Here is an 18070-nt window from a genome sequence, read left to right on the forward strand (position 1 = left end):
AGAATCACAAAGCACCATCTGTAGGCGACAATCGTACCCTTATTGAAAAAGGAGCGCGTGCGGTTCGCCTCATCACGACGCTTCAGTAAATCACGGTAATTAGAGAGTGGAGCGTGACAGATTGTGACATTTTGGGGTAATATAGATGCATTTTTTCCCGCCGTCCTCCCAGGGAAACAATAACTCCGCGGGATCATCAGAAAACAACTTCAAACCGGTATTGTTGAGATGTCACCGAGGCAGTGACGGAGGCAAAGGTTACATCAGCGCACCCGCTACCTATTAAGGTGCACTCTGTTCATTTTTTTTTTCCACACCCGGCTTACGAAACACTTTCCCCGCCACAGAAACGGTGAACATAACAATTTTCCCTTGATGGAAACGGTTTCCTCTGCCCGGTTGATGCCTCAAAACGATGTGTTAATTACTCAACTTGGCAAGGGGTCGGACAATGACTGATGTCAGCGAAGTCAAGAATTATAGGAATATAATTACTTATGTGGCGACATTAGTCATGTATTTCACGCTGAAACACAAGTGTTGATCGCATCATATAATCCAATAATCTGCCTCTGCCTTGAGTTCCACGTAGTTCTCAGCGAAATATCGCTTTTGGTCAATTTCTTCAATCTGTTGTGCGATTCCCAATTTCACTATTTTCATCCAAACACGGCTCTTTTCCTGGGGGGAGACTTTGAAATTTCCTTTTTGTTCGTTTTAGAACAATGCTTTGCTGGTTCGCGGTTTGTTTGGGTTTTTAGTTTCCAAATTGAATCTGGATTAAAAAAAACAAACAAACAATTGGCAGTATGTTCTTCCTACAGGGCCACAGATTTCCTCCGACACATCGGAACAGGGCGGTGTTTGTCTTGGAGCCGGAAGCGAGAAAAACAAATCATCGGTGAAAGTCCCTCTCGAAATCGGCGGATCTCCGTGAGAAACGACTTTAATTCGGCTGAAGCGTCCCCCCGTCTCCCCCCGGCCTTTATCTCCTCATCGAGACTAGATCCGCGGAGGGACATGACGGATGGCTTTTTGAAAACATCATTAAGTTCTGCTTTATTTGAAGGAGAAGGCAGATAACGCCAAGATTTTTCGGGATGTCGTAAAAACGATCGAGACGGGTGGATGAGATTGTTGCCGCTATGGTAATTAAGATCAATCCGGGCTATTAGACCAATAATTAAAGTTGATTAACGGCGTTTAACAGTTACCTCAAGTTACACGTGGAATGAAATCTGAGCCCATAAGTTGGCTCTGACTTATTAAATTGGGGTGAACTATAGAGCTGGGGTTTCATGGCGGGGTGGGGTGAGGGGTGCAATAAAAAAAAAAAAAAAACAATTTATAAACCATTATCAAACACAACGCTGAATCATGGATGTGTAACAAATAAAAAAGGGGGGGGGTGAGCAGAAAATTACCAATGAACCAACTCAGCAAATAAGAGAGGGGTTAATCTTCCACTGCAGGATCTCTTTGAGTGGAAAGCTGCAAATTCTCTACATACGAATTGCATTGACAAAAGTTGCCGATGCAAAGAAAGCCTGCAAAATGAAAGTATTTGCACGGAGCAAACAAAAAAATAAGGGGGGGAGCGAAGGGGGTGTTCGAGGGGATGGTGGTGTGGGAGGGGGATTGGGGTGCCTGCACCGCAGTGCACGGTAAGTCAGACGGGAGGCAGATATCGATATGGAAAAGTATGAATGATTGGGGGGGTTAAAGGAAACAAAGGGGTGATCGGAGGAGGAGGGATTCCCCGCACATGGAGCGCACTTGGAATCGGATGAAAGTAAAAAAAAGCCATCGGTGAGGTGGGTGGTGGGTGGGTGGTGGATGGATGGAGGGTGGAGGGAGGGAGAGGGGGGGAGGTAAAACACACTACATACCAGCTCCGTGGTCATGTTTTGTTGAGTTGTGGCGATCATTGTGACCTGCAGAACCTTCCCGCTGCTCCGGAAGCCTCAAACCCCGCCGAGCATCTGCACCGATGCCTCGCTGAGCTTTTTTTTTCTGCAAGCTCCGCTTCTTCAAGTTTGTCCTCTCTCTCTCTCCCTCTCTCTCCCCACTCTCTCTCTCTCCCTCACACCTCCCCATCCCGCCTCCGTGCTCCTCCTTCATTAATTTTCCTATTGCCAATCTGTTTATAGGCTATCGATCGGCACAGAAACAAATCATGACAGGAGGGGTCTGCAGCCTGAGGCTTCTCCGGCATCAAACCCTCCAAAAATGAGGGGGGGTTCATTTTCACACAATTAAATATTTAATGGAAAATGAACTGACGGTCGTGATACCCTGTTTAGATTGTCGGTGAAATCGAAAATGAATTAAAAAGCAATATTTGCGCTTCATTTGCGCGTAAAGAGCCCGCTCCTGTCGTGGCTGCGACTAGATTCCAATGAATCTGGCTGTTTTCGCATGCATCGATTAAAGTGCACACTGAGAAGCGGGTTAGAAATGTGTGTGTGTGTGTGGGGGGGTGATTTGTGACATCACAAACAAGGCGAGTTCAACGTTCAGCTGAGGCTGGAGTTTGCAGTGAAGTAGGTCACGGATGTTCCCATCCAGGAGGGCAAAATCAATGAGAAAATATGAAAGAGTGTGCAAAAAATACTAAATATTTTTTTTTTACAAGTGAGACCTGCAGGAATCGAAAGAACAAAAAGTAGAAATACCAAAATGTTTGTGACGACTCACCTATATTTACAAATACCAGAAATGTAGATTTTAATAGCCAGATGTAAAACATGCTTTTATCTGCAATAACATAATGTCTTTGTGCAAACCATGATAAGTTTCTACTGCTTTAAACCAAACCAATAAGCTAGATCATCAGCTGCTAAGTAAATAGCATATTTTTTACTGGATGGCTATTTACAGTACATAGCACTCTACAGTTTGCACTCCATCTCTCAGCCATGGCAAAGGTATGATGGTATTCTCACGCTGGTAGTCAGCCAGAACACCAGTGTGACGGAAAAACGTCTGTTTAATGACAATAGCTGTTGTTGGCCACAGCCTTGCCACATGAACCTGCAAACTACTTGTTCGTGCTCAATTCCAGGTAAATCCCCCGAATTCCTTGCACCCCAAACCACATCCGTATTATTCCTAGCAACCTTAAAATCACACCAAAAATAAGCATTAACATGACATTGACATTGACATTCATAACTCCTAACAGTATCCACATTTACATTTATGTCTCACAACACTCTAAGCAAGATCTGTATATTGTCCAGTTATGTCAGATCAATAATTATACTATATACACTTGAGCCGTTCTACCTTCTCAAATCAATCTTAAATTATCTATGGCATAGTCAGATTATATTCTGTCCACTCTTATCCTTATATCTGCTGTTTCTCCATCTCACATAGATGAGAACAAAATCTCGTTCAACTTTGGCTCTACAACAACGAAAGGCCATTCTATTGTTAGTGATATTAAACATAAAGTATATAGAAATACATATAAATTTTATACAGCTATAATGCAGCGCCTGCATGGTGCCCTATGATTCATTTTCAACGTCAAAACGTCTGTTTGCTGGCGAGGTTGACCGGAAGTTTATTTCTTTTCTCTGTCTTCCGTGTGCATTGTATTTGATTATCGAGCAAGTAGCTAAATGGATGTTTTTGTTGGTAAACATACTTTACTTGTTGCTCGTCGTATTGTGCAAAACAAGCACAAACAAAAAAGTCTTCGTGAATCGTATTTTAATTCGAAAGAGCACACCGGAAGTACGCGCCCCGTGTTTCCGCTGTGATGGTGCTCAGTGCTCCCCGTTCATTGGCTGCCAGCGAAATTTGAAATGCAACGCGCCCATTAGAACGTCTGTTGCTACGGAAGGATGCAGTCATCATAAACTAAAAGAAGAACGCTAAAATAAAAGAAAAAAATAAAACAAGACTCCCAGGGGAGAAACGACGTGACGGACATCTCTGTGAGGGTTTTACAGTTCCAGAGTCCGAAACGGTAGGCACCTATTATCTAATGTCGCTTCACTTTTATATTAAGTTGATTTTTTTACGTCCGCGTTGGACCCAGCTAACCTCTCTGCTACGATGATGTCATACTCGACACGGTATTTCTTTACGTGAATTAACGGTTCTTTGGGGGAAGTCAAAAAAGGGAAATTCAATTTTTGTACAGCTTGTAGACGTAAGTCGTGGTCACTTTGAGTGATTCGATTTCTAATAATTTTTTATTAGTCTATATTTGTTAATGCTTATTGTCCTCGCGTTCAAGTTCAAAGAAAACCATCTCAGCTGACCTTGTGAACGTCAGGTGTTTGCGTGGTGTAATACAGGTATTTTTTTGGTCTAATGTAACCTTCTTTTAGGGTCACAAACTTTAAAATATCATGGAGTCGACTGTTCATAACCTTCAAGGCTTATATGATAAGCTCAGGATGCAAATGGACGTTCTCAACGAGAGCATTGAACCCAGTAAGTCCCCCCTATTCTTTTTATACCTGGATATGGTTATGCCCGACAAATCTCACTGTGTGTTTTCCTTACAAGATTTCATTCAGATGGCACAAAACTTTGATAACTGCCGTCGCAAATGGCTGGGGACCGAGCAGGAGCTGGGGTCTTGCAAAGAAAAGCTCACCAAAACAGAGACGGAGAGGGTGTCCTTGGAGGTCAAGCTGAAACATGCCCGCAATCAAGTAGATGTTGAGATCAGGCGCAGGCAGAAGGCTGAAGCTGACTGCGAGAAATTGGTATGTTTGACTCATGAACATATCACTGATCCAGTCACCGTACGTTCGTCTGTCGACTGTTTCATTTATAATCTGTCATTGCAACACAGGATCGTCAAATTCAGCTGATAAGGGACCTCCTGACTAGTGAGGGATCCTCTAACAGCATCCAGCTGAGTGCCGAGCAGCGCTCAGCTTTGGCCTTCCTCAACACCAATTGCCAGGCGCAGACCAACTTGAACACCAGTCGGAAGTGAGAACCTCACTCACTCACTGACTCACTCGTTGGCCATTCTGTCATGTGTTTTAATTTACATATGGAACCATCTACCTACTAAGACTTGAATGTAAAAGCACTGTTGTGTTTGAATTGGACTTCAGCTTTGTCCAGTTATCACAATAATGCATAAATGTTTCAGCTGCATTTTCATTTTTAATTTCACAAGGAATGAAGGGACAAAACACATTGCACCCTTCCTGTTGGGTAACAAATGGTTTCCTTTTAAACATGATGGCTAGTTAATTCATTAATTGAAACTACAATTTAGATGGTTTTATTTTGAAATAAGTATTTTCAGTCCTGTGATCTACTGTATTTTATATACCAACTGCTTAAACCACCATAACTTGATATTTCCTCAAAATTATCCCCTAATTAGACTGACGAGAATTGATGAGTCTGCCTCCATCCTGTCAGACATCAGCTATGATAAAACGGATGACTCTCTTGTAAGTACTTCCCTCTTCCCCGCTGTCTGTTATCTGATTTTCGTAGTAGCAAAAAAATAAAAAATATGTTTTGTTGGAACCAAACAGGATTGGGATTCATCTCATGTGAGGACAGCGCGACTCAAAAAACGAGAAAAAAGGGTATGGAAGGGACTGTTCCCACTTGAGCAATTTAGTAGTTTTGTTTTTTTTTTTTACCATTTCACATTTATTGATGGAGGTATCAGTATCACTTATGCCATCTGACTTACAGCGCTCCTCTCGGAATCACGTTGATGGTCCTCCACTTGCATCCAAAAGGTCTCGATCGACTGGCCTAAAAGCAGATAGGGTGAGCTCTTTGGGGAAAAAAAAATCTTAGTACCTCTAAATAATTTCGTTAAATAACAGTGCAATATTTTTTCACAAGAATATAGCGATTTTAAAATACAAACCCTATAAGTTTTGTTTTCATTTTTTAATACATTGGGGGGGGGGCAGGAAAATGAAACCCTTGTGACAAAGACCACAGTGACTGTCCCTGTGAACGGAGGTCCCGTTGAGGCCATTTCAACCATTGAGACCATCCCCTATTGGACCCGCAGCAGGAGAAAGACAGGTAAAGATTGTCACATGCAATGTTGTGTTTTCCTAGGCTTGTTTCTTATGTATCATCCAAAAAATTTAGGCTGCTATAATGATACCAAATGAAATACCCCCTTTGGTTCAGACTTTTTTTTTCTTTTTTTTCTCTTTTTATTTTCTTTCAACAAATTGTGCATAATTGACACTGTCAATCTGTATTGATCTGCTGATTTTAAATCAAATCTTATATCCAAAACCGTTCGTGCCATTGGAGTCTACGGCTGCAGACAGCTTTTAAACAGCTTGATAACTTTCACAACTAACACATTCAACAAGATGCAATCACCGTCTTGCTGAGAGGCACCTTGAGGGAATGTATTAAAACTGAAATAATTACAAATTGACCAATTTTATTGATTTTCAAAATGTCATTAATTTTTTTTAGATTTCTTGCACTGTCTTGATATGACTAGATCATTCCCTGGAGTTTTCATGGTGCAAGTAAATAACACAGGTATCCTGTTTCGAATCTCTCCTCTTCAGCTGCCATGGAGTGGGACTCTGAGTCTGTCCAGTCTGAAGATGTCTTCAAGCAGCCTACTGTCCCCAGGGGAGACAGCACCCCGCAGAGCAAGACTGGTGTCCGGCATCATGAGTTTGTCTCCAAAACTGTAAGAAATTGTGTTTTCGTATATGCATAAGTCATTTTAGACAGGGATTCGTAAATCAAATCGAACGGGGGGTTGAGTGGTAGGAGGGGTAGGCAGAGAGAAAAATTTTCTGTCAAACCAACTCAATTGCTGCTAAAATGTCCTGGAAAATAATCTCTTGACATTTTTGGGAACCGTGTCTTCTTAGCACCTGCTTTTATCAGTTAAAAACTGCTTCTTGCACATTATTCAGACATTTATTTTTCCACAGTTTGTAAGTTTAGCTTTCCCTACCCAGTATCCTGCTGTCATTCCTGGCTTCTCAGTCCCGCTCGCTTAATTTTCCAGGTCATTAAACCCGAATCCTGCGTCCCTTGTGGAAAGAGGATCAAGTTTGGCAAGATTTCACTGAAGTGCCGTGACTGCAGAGTGGTCTCACATCCCGAGTGCCGTGAGCGTTGCCCCCTGCCATGTATTCCCAACCTGGGTGGTACACCAGTGAAAATAGGCCAAGTGTGTTAACAGTATTATCCAGTATAGATTTCTGTCTTGGTATTCAACTATATAGATATGTCAATTTATGCAGATAAACTGACAACCCTGGCATTTCCTATTTCCAGGGTGTGCTGGCAGACTTCGTCCCTGACATGTCGCCCATGATTCCCTCTCTCGTGGTCCACTGTATCAATGAGATCGAGCAGAGAGGGCTGCATGAGGTGAGTGCTAATTTCACGCTGGATTTCAGATATATGAAGGATGGTAGAGCTCAGCGTACAATTAACTGAGCTGTGAAGAAGAGTTGGGCGAGTAAGAGGGTCACAGTAATCTAAGAACCATTTTTGTGTGACGTGTTCATCATTTTGAGGTTATTTATTAAGTTTTGCATTATATTATGGATAGACGTTAAAACTATAAAAAATCCATTGCCGGTTATAGATCATATGGAAGTGTATAGCATAGTTCTATTATAAATCTGCACACTGCAGAGCCACGAGCCATCCCTATAGCCAGCCTGTTTTTTCCTGTGAGATGTGGATAACCCGTTCCTCCAGATCAAGCTCTTCATACAGCATTAGGATCTGAATATTCCATTCATTTGATAGACATGCTAGGATATATTCATATTGTTTTCTAGCCAGGAGTTGAATACAGGGATCAATGCCCCTGTCTCCTGTGTCTGTCCTAAATCTGATTACTGAAAGTGGATGTTCTACATTGTAGACGCATCTGTTGCTTCGAGTCAATAGCTATATTGCGTAACCCGATGTTTTATACATGACAACTTTGCAAGAGGCATTGGTCTTTTCTTATTCTGACTCATCTGTCCTTAAGTTTTCATCTGGACTTTGAGTAGCAACAGCTTTCAACCCCAAACTTAGTCAGAAGTAAAGATTTTGTTTCCCGGGCGTATTGCACAGCCTTACAATGAATAGTGAATATGCCTTTGTCCTCCCTCCCAGGCTGGACTGTACCGTCTGTCCGGCGCCGATCGCACAGTGAAGGATCTGAAGGAGAAGTTTCTCCGCAATAAAACCGTTCCCGTGCTGAGCAAGGTGGACGATATCCACGCCATCACAGGCCTCCTCAAGGACTTCCTGAGGAACCTCAAGGAGCCTCTTCTCACTTTCCAACTGAACCGTCCCTTCATGGATGCAGCTGGTGTGTTTGTGCTCAAGTTTACCTCTGGTTTATTATCATATATTCAGGTTAAGAGGGTACAGTGCATATTCTTGATAAGTAAATTATGTTTTAAGCAGTAACACAAAACACAGGTCAACATTAAAGTGTAGAGACTGAAGCATAGGACTGAGAAATATCACGGATATCACATTTTATAACAGCATATAAATATGTAATGAATTTATTAGCAATCGCTTACAAAGAAGTTTTAATACATCCAAATTCATTGTTTGAAGAGGACCATCCCTAAAATTAAAAAGAAATCACAAAATTCATCCAGGGCAATGGATTAAAGAAACAAAATCCTTGACTTGAATTACAGGTCAGTGAGGCCGGTGTTTTCTGTAACTCCCCTGAATGCAACGATTACCTGCAGCCTTTCGGTGGGATTATTATGCAGCACACACTCTGCTTGTTTTATCTGAAATTTGATGTTCCGTTTCTTTTTCAGCAGCCAGAGAACAATCACAAAGTAGTGTGAGCATAGACATTTTCACATTAGCATAAAGGCATAGATAGCCTCACATAGTATTTGATTTTGCAGTAATGACTGTTATTGACTTAGAAAAGGGGTTGGAAGCTGTGTAGCAGTTCTGCTGGCCATCACAAACACTGCTCCTTTGCTTTTGTAGTGTTTTTTTTTTTCTGAGCAGTGATAGTTGTGCCTTCTTGGGCAGACGGTACGATCAATCTGTCAATAGGTTAGCCTCTGTAGTGTTTGTTTGTTGCCCGAGCGGAGGCACATTTCTTTTCTTTTTCAAATCCACAACACCACACGTTTTTCAATGACAAAGCTGCTTGCATTATTTACTTTCAGAGGTTTTAGATGATGACAACAGCATAGCTCTGATGTACCAGACTGTCTCCGACCTGCCCCAGCCCAACAGAGACACGCTGGCCTTCTTGATGCTTCACCTGCAGAGGTTGGTCTTTTCCCTCCACTCAGATATACAGCAAGATTTCCTCCACATGCAGGGATGTGGCTAATTAAATGAGAACTTGCTCTGAATACACACAACACTTGTATGTGTGTGTAGCCTCTTGATTTAACTGGGTTTGGTTTCTTTAGGTAAAAATGTTGTCTTGCTGACTCATCTGCATCTCATTTTCTTTCAGTAGGAACTTAGGTCAGTGTAATATACAAAATATATTTCACATCTTTTACTTTTTTTTTTTTTTTTCAATATGTAAATGTGTAACTTGTTTTTTTTTAAGGCATTAGCATTCTTCACATTTAAAAATCCCAGATTTCTCTTTGTCTCAAACTGTTTTTAATGTTTAATGACCTGTCTTGCTTCAGCATCACCGACAATATTATTGTGTGTGTGTTTTTTTCTCAACATCTGAACACTCATGTGTCATCATAACTGACAGAGAATGGTTTTTTGAGCATGCACCCCCCTCCCCTTGAATATGGGTGGTAATAATTCCTTCATCTTGCCCTTGTCCTCCTCATTCAAGATCAGATATAAGTATACCTGGATCCAACCCTATCCTATTGCTCTTTTTCACCCTCCAGTGCTGTATTTTTCATTTTCAGGGTTGCCGTCAAATGCAAGGGGTTCCACAGATCCCTCTTGCATCCGGCAGATATTTTGCTTCACTAGGACAAAATGTCATTTCTTCCATATCAGAGATTCGACTCGTGTGAAATCTTTCAGAGTTGCTGACAGTTTGGACACCAGGATGGACGTTGGTAATCTTGCCCGGGTGTTCGGTCCGACAATTGTGGGTCACGCGGTTCCCAGCCCCGACCCCATGACAATCCTGCAGGACACCAAACGACAACCTAAGGTATTCTGCCTTTTGTTTTGTCTTTAAACCTTTTTTTTTTTTTCTTTTGTCCAAGTCTTGAAAGAAACCTGTACAACATTGATCTAAGAAGAGTTTCCTCTCGGAAACTGAGCTCAAAATGGAAGCTAAACCGCAATTAATATAAAACCCCACTTTGTCACGATACCATACGCTTGCCTGAGGCATCTTCATAATCAACTCTGCACTGCCGGGAGGGATGAGGCAACACGCTGAAATTGCCCCGTTTTGTTTTACTTTTTACTGATCCCCTTTCAGGTGGTGGAGCGCCTGCTGAGCCTGCCCGTGGGTTACTGGGCCCAGTTTGTGAAGGCGGACAGCGATCAGCCCACCTTGGATCACCTGATCATTGAGAACTCCAACTGCTACGCCACCCCGGAGAAAAGTAAGGGATCAGCCGCCATTCCACTGGAGTCGTCCCGCCCGTCCACATTTCCTGCTGGTGCGGGGTTTTTAATTTTGGTTCTCGTGTCATAGTGAGCATCCTCGGACCGTTGACCACCCCGGAGCACCAGCTCAATAAAACCCCCTCCTCCAGCTCCCTGTCCCAGCGCATGAAGAGCTCCCTGACCCCCAGGTAACGCACCGGCTTTTACAAGCAGTGGGGACCTTTTGTGTTTCGCTTGATTTGATTGTATTCAACAAACCATTTGTGGGCAATTCTAGAGAAAAGCTGGCTCCCCCCTCAATGTCTTTTGCAGGGGTTAATTCCCTGAACAAGATCTCATTAACCTTCCATTGACTTCATATTGACTGCAATTCCTCACTCGATTTAATGTCATTTTTGGGCTTTTTTTCCTGTTGCAGATTCGGAAGCAAGAGCAAATCTGCCGTGGGTTTTTGTCGCCAAGGAAAATTCTTCGCGTCGCCGCTCCTCAAATAATCCAGAGGAACTTAACTCTACAATATGGCGAATACCCCTTTAACACATGAAAGCAAAGTATTTTAGCCTTACATATATACTTAATAATTAATATTTCACCTTGGTCAGCGTTGTAATTTGGTTAGTTTACATGTTTTTGTTTTTTTTTTTTTTTTAACCATATGGTCTGCTGTAGGACCAGTGTCTCCAGTCGTTTTTTTCTAAATGTCTAACGTTGCCTCCTCATTTCACCTGTTAACACATGGGAATGTATGTAGGCGGGACTAAGAAATATGTGCTGCACATGACCATTTCGTTGTCGCCCGCTTTAAAAGTTAATCATTGTTTTTCAGCCATTCAACTCATGTGTCACTCAGAAGTTGAAAGAGCTGATCCAGAGACATTTCATTGTAGGGTTTGATTGTTTGTTTTGTCATTTGTTTTTTCATTTTTTTCACTTCCTATTCCAGTGTCTCATCCTCACATTTTAGACATTGTGGTACATGTGTTTGTGCAGTGTGTGTTTTTAGGATTCCACAGGAAACAGTAGTTTTCAGGCCACCGGGCTGACCTGTCCGTTCAGCTCAATCAACCATCCCTTATAGCTGTAAGAAAATTAAAAAAAAAAAAAAAAAAAGTCCTACCCAGTAGTTGTAAGGATGCTTATCTGTTGTCACAGGCTTCATTCATAGGTCTGCCCTTTTTGGTGCTTAAACGTTTATTTTTCTGTGTGTTTGTAATGTGTAAGGTATTTGGGCATTTATGCAAAACAGTGACTTCTCTAAAGGAACAGTTCACCCAGAGATGGAGAGTCCACCCCTGAACCACCATATCTGTAATTAAGTATACAGTCTGTTTAATACTCACTGTGAAGCTGGAAAAAGCCATTGCACCAAGCAAAAAGTATGAAAGACCTTTGTTTTCATTGTTATCACTGTATGTCTCCTCTTAAGGACCTGCAGGGTAATTTTGTGGACCTAAAGACTAGGGGGTTGAATGATCGAATCTCTTAATTTTTGGGTGAGCTGTTCTCTTTAAAATTATCCAGTTTACTCACCGTGGCATTATTTGGGACAAATTTTCTACACAAGTACACTTTATACAGATTTAACTTAAAAAAAAAAAAAGTATTTTTAATTGACATACCTGCCAGAGGCTGGACAGAGTTTTAGGAGTGGGGTGGGAGGGTTGTTTTTTATTTTTATTTTTTTAGGTTTTATACAAGATGAAGAAATCTGAAGTTGAAGGAAATGTTTATCTTTGGTCTTATGATCTGACATTAGTGAAAGTAACAGTTACAACTCCACTCCCAGTGTACTGCTGAATCTTTTTCTGCTCTGTAAATGATGTCCAGTGCTCTGGGTCTAGAAAACACAGGAACAATATATGATTTGGTTGCATTTTGTGTCCCCTGGCTTGTTTGTTTGTGTTTTAGCCATTTGAATATGGCCCTGAATATTTTTTTTTTTTTTTGGGTTGGTGGTTTGAACACAAAATTTCCCACGAAGCTAATCATATTTCGCTCAAAGCAGCCATACTGTGGTTCATCGCAAACAGCAGTCGCGCTGCCAAGGAGAAATTCGCTCACTTTTTCCCCCAGTTTTCAACTGATCCTTTCCCATTTTAGCAAGTCCAGAAATGACTTCAGCGGGGACTAAGCGCTGCTGCTGCTGCTGTCAGTTTGCGGGCTGGATTGCTGCAGGCAGGTGACAAATTACAGGAACACCCCAACACTGGGTGTTTTATTGAGGTGTCAGACTCGCAGATCAACTCCCGTGTACTTTGGCAGAGACTGGGACTTGGAATGATAGCAGTTACAATAAAATACTAAGACTTCTTAAAGAGTAGGGGAGTAAATAAAAAGGAAAAACTCAGACCACTGCACGATTACATTACCAAATCTTTTGTTTCCATTAGGGATTTCCAAGAGGGGCTTTATAAATTAATTGTAAACCTCCACGTTTTTGTTTTTTTTTAATTAAGAAAGAACCTAAATCTATTGATAGTATTCTGTTTCCAACTTTCAAGTAAGCGTAATGTGTTGGAGCACCAATTAAATTATACTCAAGTTTGAGTTTTGTAAAATCTGAATTAAATAGATAATAACTTTCTCTTGATACATATTGCTATGGCCATTAGGCTTGAGCCAACTGGAACTGCACTTGAGCAAATGGACTGCATTGCTGTATTACTGAACAGCAATTAGAGTACCATGTTATTTCTCCAATATATTCCAGAATGCTTTAGCTCCCTCTAGTCAGCTAAGATGAAAAGATCTGGTTTTCACAAATCAATTTTTTTAAATCTATATTTCCCCGCTTGCTTTTAAACCAAAACCTAATAGAGCAAATATAATTTTTATAGTTAACAGGCAAAAGAATGGATTGAAATTGAATCCAGTCGTGTGCTTTAATGGCTGGAGTGTGTACAAGCTTCTCATGCTGTGCAATTATCGTCACCGCAATTCAAGATTTTCAGTTTGAAAATTAAAATCGAGGCCACGGCCAGAGAAGAGGGGTGTTCCTGACATATTCCTGGAAAGCAGGGTCAGCTCCCCACCGCCTCAAAGCCTGTTTCTCCAAGATGGGGATGCCACTGACGTGGCGCAGCAGGAACCACACGAACAGAGGCGACGCCACGCTCAGGTACTGAGCGCCCTGCATCACAGAGGAGGCTGACAGCCAGAGACCTGACCACTGCAGGATCTCTCCAAAATAGTTGGGGTGTCTGCTGTAGGCCCACAGTCCACTCCGGATGAATTTCCCCTGCAGGGAGGAGAGGAGAATCAGGCAGCATTGCCGCAAGGCTCGCCGAATATGGGATTGAAGGGGGGCGGCGCGTTATGAGGCTCCGTGTACTTACAGCATTATCTGGGTCACGCTTGAAGAGCAATTTCTGCTGGTCAGCTGTAGCCTCAACGGCGAAGCCGAGGCCCCATACAGCCCATCCGATGTAGTCCCTGGTTCCCAGAGGCACATCTCGCTTCTCGGTGTTCAGCAGGAGGGTGGGAAGCAGGGTCATAAATACCCACAAGGCTGGGAGGAAGCAGGGGGTGAAAAAAAAAAAAAAAAATCATGTTCCCGCAGCCTTGCTTTGATGCGCTAAATGTACATAGCCAACAGCTTCAACACAGAATAAATGCATATAAAGAACTAGAAACAAGACAGTGATTTATGCCGACACTCCCTCACCCCAAGTTTAAAAATAAATAAATAAAAAGGTGGGCGGGGGCAAGGGAAGGCGCTTACAAACAAGTACCTTGAACAGTCCAATACACAAAGAAGGTCCCCGGGCTGTCCCTGACATTATTGAACCTTCGATCGTGACCGTCCTTCAAGATCCGCAAGAAGAGGAATGTGCCCAGCCTGGAGGAAGAACTCGGTGAACGTCCATTCACATTAACCAGAGCATTATTCATTAACCTGACTTTAATGTTTCACATTCATCAGGTGCTCCTGAGCGCGACAAGGACCCGCCGCGGCTGAAATGACATAAAACTATTGGATTTAATGCAACAGGAGGAAATATGAATCCCCACGCCCGCTTCAATTTTTTTGTGTTCTTTTTTCCAAGGTGGTTTTATGGGAGACTGCAGGGGCGTCAACGGGTACGTAACACTGCAAGGTCACAGAGTACCTGAGTCCCCACGCTGTCACCAGGCCCGTCTGCACATTCTGACGGACATGTCTGGCTCCTCCCCAGACACGACTCAGGTGGGCAAGTAGTATAAAGGTGGCCGATCCTTGGAAAAAAAAAAAAAAAGCTAATGAGACAAGTACAGAGGCGGTTTGATCATGGGCACGTCAGATGGTTGCTTCCTGGCGCTGCTTTAAGGCGTGTTCAATAAATCTTTACCCAGGATCGAGACGATAATTGGTTTCAAAGTTCAAGGGTGAAATATCCAGGAGCGCGGTACAAGAAGAGACCCGGGCAGGGAGACGAGGACTGTCAAGGTGTCATTTGTCAAATTCAAATTAAATCGTCCGCTGGCACTGAAAGAGGTGAGTTGATCTACTTGTAACAAATGATTCGCAATGATTTGACTAATAACCGAGGGCGCTTTCTTCTTACGGGCAAATCGATATCTCGCTCATTTGCTCACTTGTCACGGACTCCAACTCCAAATATGAATTTGTAATAGCCTTTATCCTGTTGCATCTAGCAGTTCTTAAATTTCGCTTTTAACATTTCCCAATAACTGTTGCTGGAGTAGTTGGGACAAAGCCCAGACATACCTTAAGAGACACAACAAAATGAGACCAGGGAACCAACAGAGTATATAATAAAATAATTGAAAAACTAAATAATTGCAACACAAGCTAATGCCTATGTTGTAGAAACGCTTGCAGACCAAATGTGGGGGCAGGAGAGCCAGTTTCGCACCACTGCTGCAGAATCCTCGTGAATTTTCTGCATGGCTATATATATATATATTATATATGCATCAAAATTAACTGTTCAAATTTAAAAGCGCAATGAGCATTAATGAAGCCTATAATATTTTCCTGTGTGTTCACTTCAACCAGCAAGGAGCCACATGACAATGTTAATTAGGCCGATCACTACACGACTGTTAGCAGCTAGCGTTTGTCGGTTGACCTCCAGCCAAGTTTTATCCTTGACATGTTTGTTGTTGTTTGCGACGTAAGCTAACTCAGGGGGAAGCCAGTAGATGTGGGAAAAATACGTTTGACCCATGATGACATTGGTATTTGTGTGTTTGCGTGTGTGTGAGGAAATTCTCTTGGGTAACAGAAAATAGCCAGTCTTATTTCTGGAGTAACACACAAGGCATAGCATATACATTGGCGAATGAAAAAAGTTAATCTTAAAATAAATTTATATATTTTAATACAGAAAACAAGAAAATTATACAATTTGAATAAATTTACTGGGAAACACTACATTTGCATATTTTCTAAATAAAAAGAAATATAATAATAAAAAAAAACTTGTGTTTGTAGTAGGGCCCCCAGTTTCAATAGTGAAATTGAGAAAAGGTTCAAATTTGAATTTACTGTAAGAAAATATGTATGAAAACTTTCTACTCAAAAGAGAATTGTAATTCGAAAACATAAATAAAATGTTTGTAGAAGGGCCCCCAGTTTCAATATTGAAATTAAGGAATTATCAAATTTCAGTAAATTGTCTTACAATAACTGCATATTTTCCGAGAAAAAAAAATAGTTTAATTCGAGGGGCCCAATTTCTACTGGGCAATGAGGGCCCCTGGTTTCTCCCGGTTCGCCCCTGTTGGGGGCGGGGCGTCGAGCAAAGACTTTAAGCTGATTGGATTAAAAATCTGCGGGTGGAGTTTTACGGCTCTTTCACAACAAATTGGAACAGCTTTTATAACGATGATCGTCCGAAAAAAACACAAAACAAATTAATAATAATCAATTAAAAAAAATTACCAAACCGAACAGCTTGTATCTGTTAGGAATAATTGTCAATTGGTTTCTTAATTTAAAAAAAAAATCCGAATTTTAATTCCAGGGTCAGTTTATTCCAAATAATTGCCCTTCTAAAATCCCGATATGCTCGTGCAACCCGGAAATTACCTGCTAAATCGTAGAACTTTTCGGTTTTGAGGGAGGCCGCCAGAGCCCACCCGGCCCACTGGACACCCAGGTCCACGGCGGCACATTTGGCAACGACGCTCCCCATGATCGCGTCCTGCAGGTCGGCGAGCAGCTCCCGGGCCGAATCGCCGTTCATCCGGGGAGGCTCCGCCACTCCACCCACTTCCAAATAAAACAATTCCCTCCGTTTAAAGTTCACCGCCGGCCATCGTTCTGGTGGGCGTGGCTTTCACCGCAAGGGCTTCTGGGAAATGTAGTCCCAAAGTGAGGCGCTTCCTGGGAGGAACCAATTCAATTAAGAGGGACTGCAGAATGTGACCTTACTCAGTTGAGTATTTGTACTATCTCACACAATTTTATATTTATATAATTTTTTTAAATTCTTTACAAACTTATTTTAGCAGGTGACAGCATGCATTTTTCAAGCATGTCAAAAGGTGTTCTGAAGGTCAAACCATTGAGAGTTTCTGTAAGCTACAAAATACAAATGTGAAATCACCATTGAGGTGATAAGATTGATTGGATCGGTGGTTTGATAAGAGAGGATCCAAATACTGTGAGAAAAGCATGTCACGTAACAATCGGAAAATACTTAAAAAGAGCAAATGTAAGGGGAATAAAGGCAACTTTTATTGTGTGAGAATAGCTTTCAGCAATATGTGCTATGTTGCATTTATATTTTCAATAATTTCCATTATTTACTAAAACACTAGTTAAACAGTCAAAAATCAGTCATAAACAGTCGTACTGTATAATACCTATTAGTACTAGCTGTTGAAATAACTTATTTACAGGGAAGAATGAAAGTATAGGACATGAAGTTTGATGACATCATGACTATCATTAAATAAAAAATAACTAATATTCCTTTAATGGCCTGTTAAGGAGAAAACAGCTGTTTGTTATTCTTGTATTTTAAATCAGTTTTTAGATGATTTTCTGACTGACGTCTCCCTTCATGGGAATGATCTCTCACTTACAGAGACATTGTTGTTTATTTCCGGGTGGAATTATTTGCAAATTTTATTATTATTATTATCAGAATCTATGATATACTGCTACATTTGGGGGAATTCATTTAGACAAATACCTGTGTGTGTGTGTGTGTGTGTGTGTGTGTGTGTGTGTGTGTGTGTGTGTGTGTGTGTGTGTGTGTGTGTGTGTGTGTGTGTGTGAAGACATGAAGCATACCTGCATACACAGCATATATATATATACATATTTATGTATGTATACATGTATATATGTATGTGTGTGTGTGTGTGTGTGTATATATATATATATATATATATATATATATATATATTAGAAGGAGAAAGTTGACTCGCTGTGGCGACCCCTGACGGGAAAAGCCGAAAGAAGAAGAAGAAGAAGAAGAAGATACATATATATATATATATATTACTGGTTCGATTCCTGGCTCCTCCTAGTGTGTCAAAGTGTTGTTAAGCAAGACACGGCTCCCCGGATGCTGATGGATGG

The 18070-nt window shown here is 41.5% G+C and overlaps 4 protein-coding genes across 6 annotated transcripts in view; 2 read left to right on the plus strand and 2 right to left on the minus strand.

The window, feature by feature from the left end:
- LOC147227080 (inactive dipeptidyl peptidase 10) overlaps window positions 1-2036 on the minus strand; it is a 40204-nt gene extending 38168 nt beyond the window's left edge. For 2 of the 3 annotated variants that reach the window (XM_086159812.1, XM_086159811.1), the window contains exon 1: window positions 1890-2036. In XM_086159812.1, the coding sequence (XP_086015938.1) occupies window positions 1890-1928 (39 nt within the window). In that variant the 5' untranslated portion in view covers window positions 1929-2036. The remainder of the gene's footprint in view (window positions 1-1889) is intronic. The other variant, XM_086159813.1, reaches the window with a different exon arrangement.
- Window positions 2037-3846: 1810 nt separating this feature from the next.
- On the plus strand, window positions 3847-12448 carry racgap1 (Rac GTPase activating protein 1). Its single transcript, XM_086159546.1, has 17 exons — window positions 3847-3979; window positions 4347-4452; window positions 4528-4730; window positions 4820-4962; window positions 5369-5438; window positions 5526-5579; window positions 5692-5769; window positions 5919-6036; window positions 6546-6673; window positions 7001-7165; window positions 7273-7368; window positions 8113-8311; window positions 9150-9255; window positions 9994-10126; window positions 10403-10529; window positions 10622-10721; window positions 10952-12448. The coding sequence occupies exons 2-17, from the start codon at window positions 4368-4370 to the stop codon at window positions 11025-11027; spliced, it is 1881 nt and encodes a 626-aa protein (XP_086015672.1). The 5' UTR covers window positions 3847-3979; window positions 4347-4367; the 3' UTR covers window positions 11028-12448.
- A 948-nt stretch (window positions 12449-13396) lies between these two features.
- On the minus strand, window positions 13397-16805 carry LOC147227082 (uncharacterized). The gene is made up of 5 exons (XM_086159548.1): window positions 16568-16805; window positions 14643-14748; window positions 14265-14371; window positions 13869-14041; window positions 13397-13771 (listed from the first exon to the last, which is right to left on the minus strand). The coding sequence occupies exons 1-5, from the start codon at window positions 16722-16724 to the stop codon at window positions 13493-13495; spliced, it is 822 nt and encodes a 273-aa protein (XP_086015674.1). The 5' UTR covers window positions 16725-16805; the 3' UTR covers window positions 13397-13492.
- The window catches only part of bin2a (bridging integrator 2a), a 10941-nt gene continuing 7638 nt past the window's right edge, over window positions 14768-18070 (plus strand). Inside the window, exon 1 of the mRNA XM_086159547.1 lies at window positions 14768-15007. The gene's annotated coding sequence lies outside the window, so the exon portion shown is untranslated. The remainder of the gene's footprint in view (window positions 15008-18070) is intronic.

This window comes from Fistularia commersonii, chromosome 14 (assembly GCF_037954325.1).
Source record: "Fistularia commersonii isolate RoL2024-O1a breed Wild chromosome 14, RoL_Fcom_v1.0, whole genome shotgun sequence".
NCBI classification, from domain to species: Eukaryota; Metazoa; Chordata; class Actinopteri; order Syngnathiformes; family Fistulariidae; genus Fistularia; species Fistularia commersonii.

Bases quoted from the DNA above. Each gene is read 5' to 3' on its own strand.
- racgap1 (XM_086159546.1), top strand. From the start codon at position 4,368: ATGGAGTCGACTGTTCATAACCTTCAAGGCTTATATGATAAGCTCAGG. The intron at 4,963-5,368 runs GTGAGAACCTCA...TCCCCTAATTAG, and splicing joins AACTTGAACACCAGTCGGAA to ACTGACGAGAATTGATGAGT. The intron at 5,770-5,918 runs GTGAGCTCTTTG...GGGGGGGGGCAG, and splicing joins CTGGCCTAAAAGCAGATAGG to GAAAATGAAACCCTTGTGAC.
- LOC147227082 (XM_086159548.1), bottom strand. From the start codon at position 16,724: ATGAACGGCGATTCGGCCCGGGAGCTGCTCGCCGACCTGCAGGACGCG. The intron at 14,749-16,567 runs GTAATTTCCGGG...TTTTTTTCCAAG, and splicing joins AAAGTTCTACGATTTAGCAG to GATCGGCCACCTTTATACTA. The intron at 13,772-13,868 runs GTAAGTACACGG...TCCTCCCTGCAG, and splicing joins AGCGTGACCCAGATAATGCT to GGGAAATTCATCCGGAGTGG.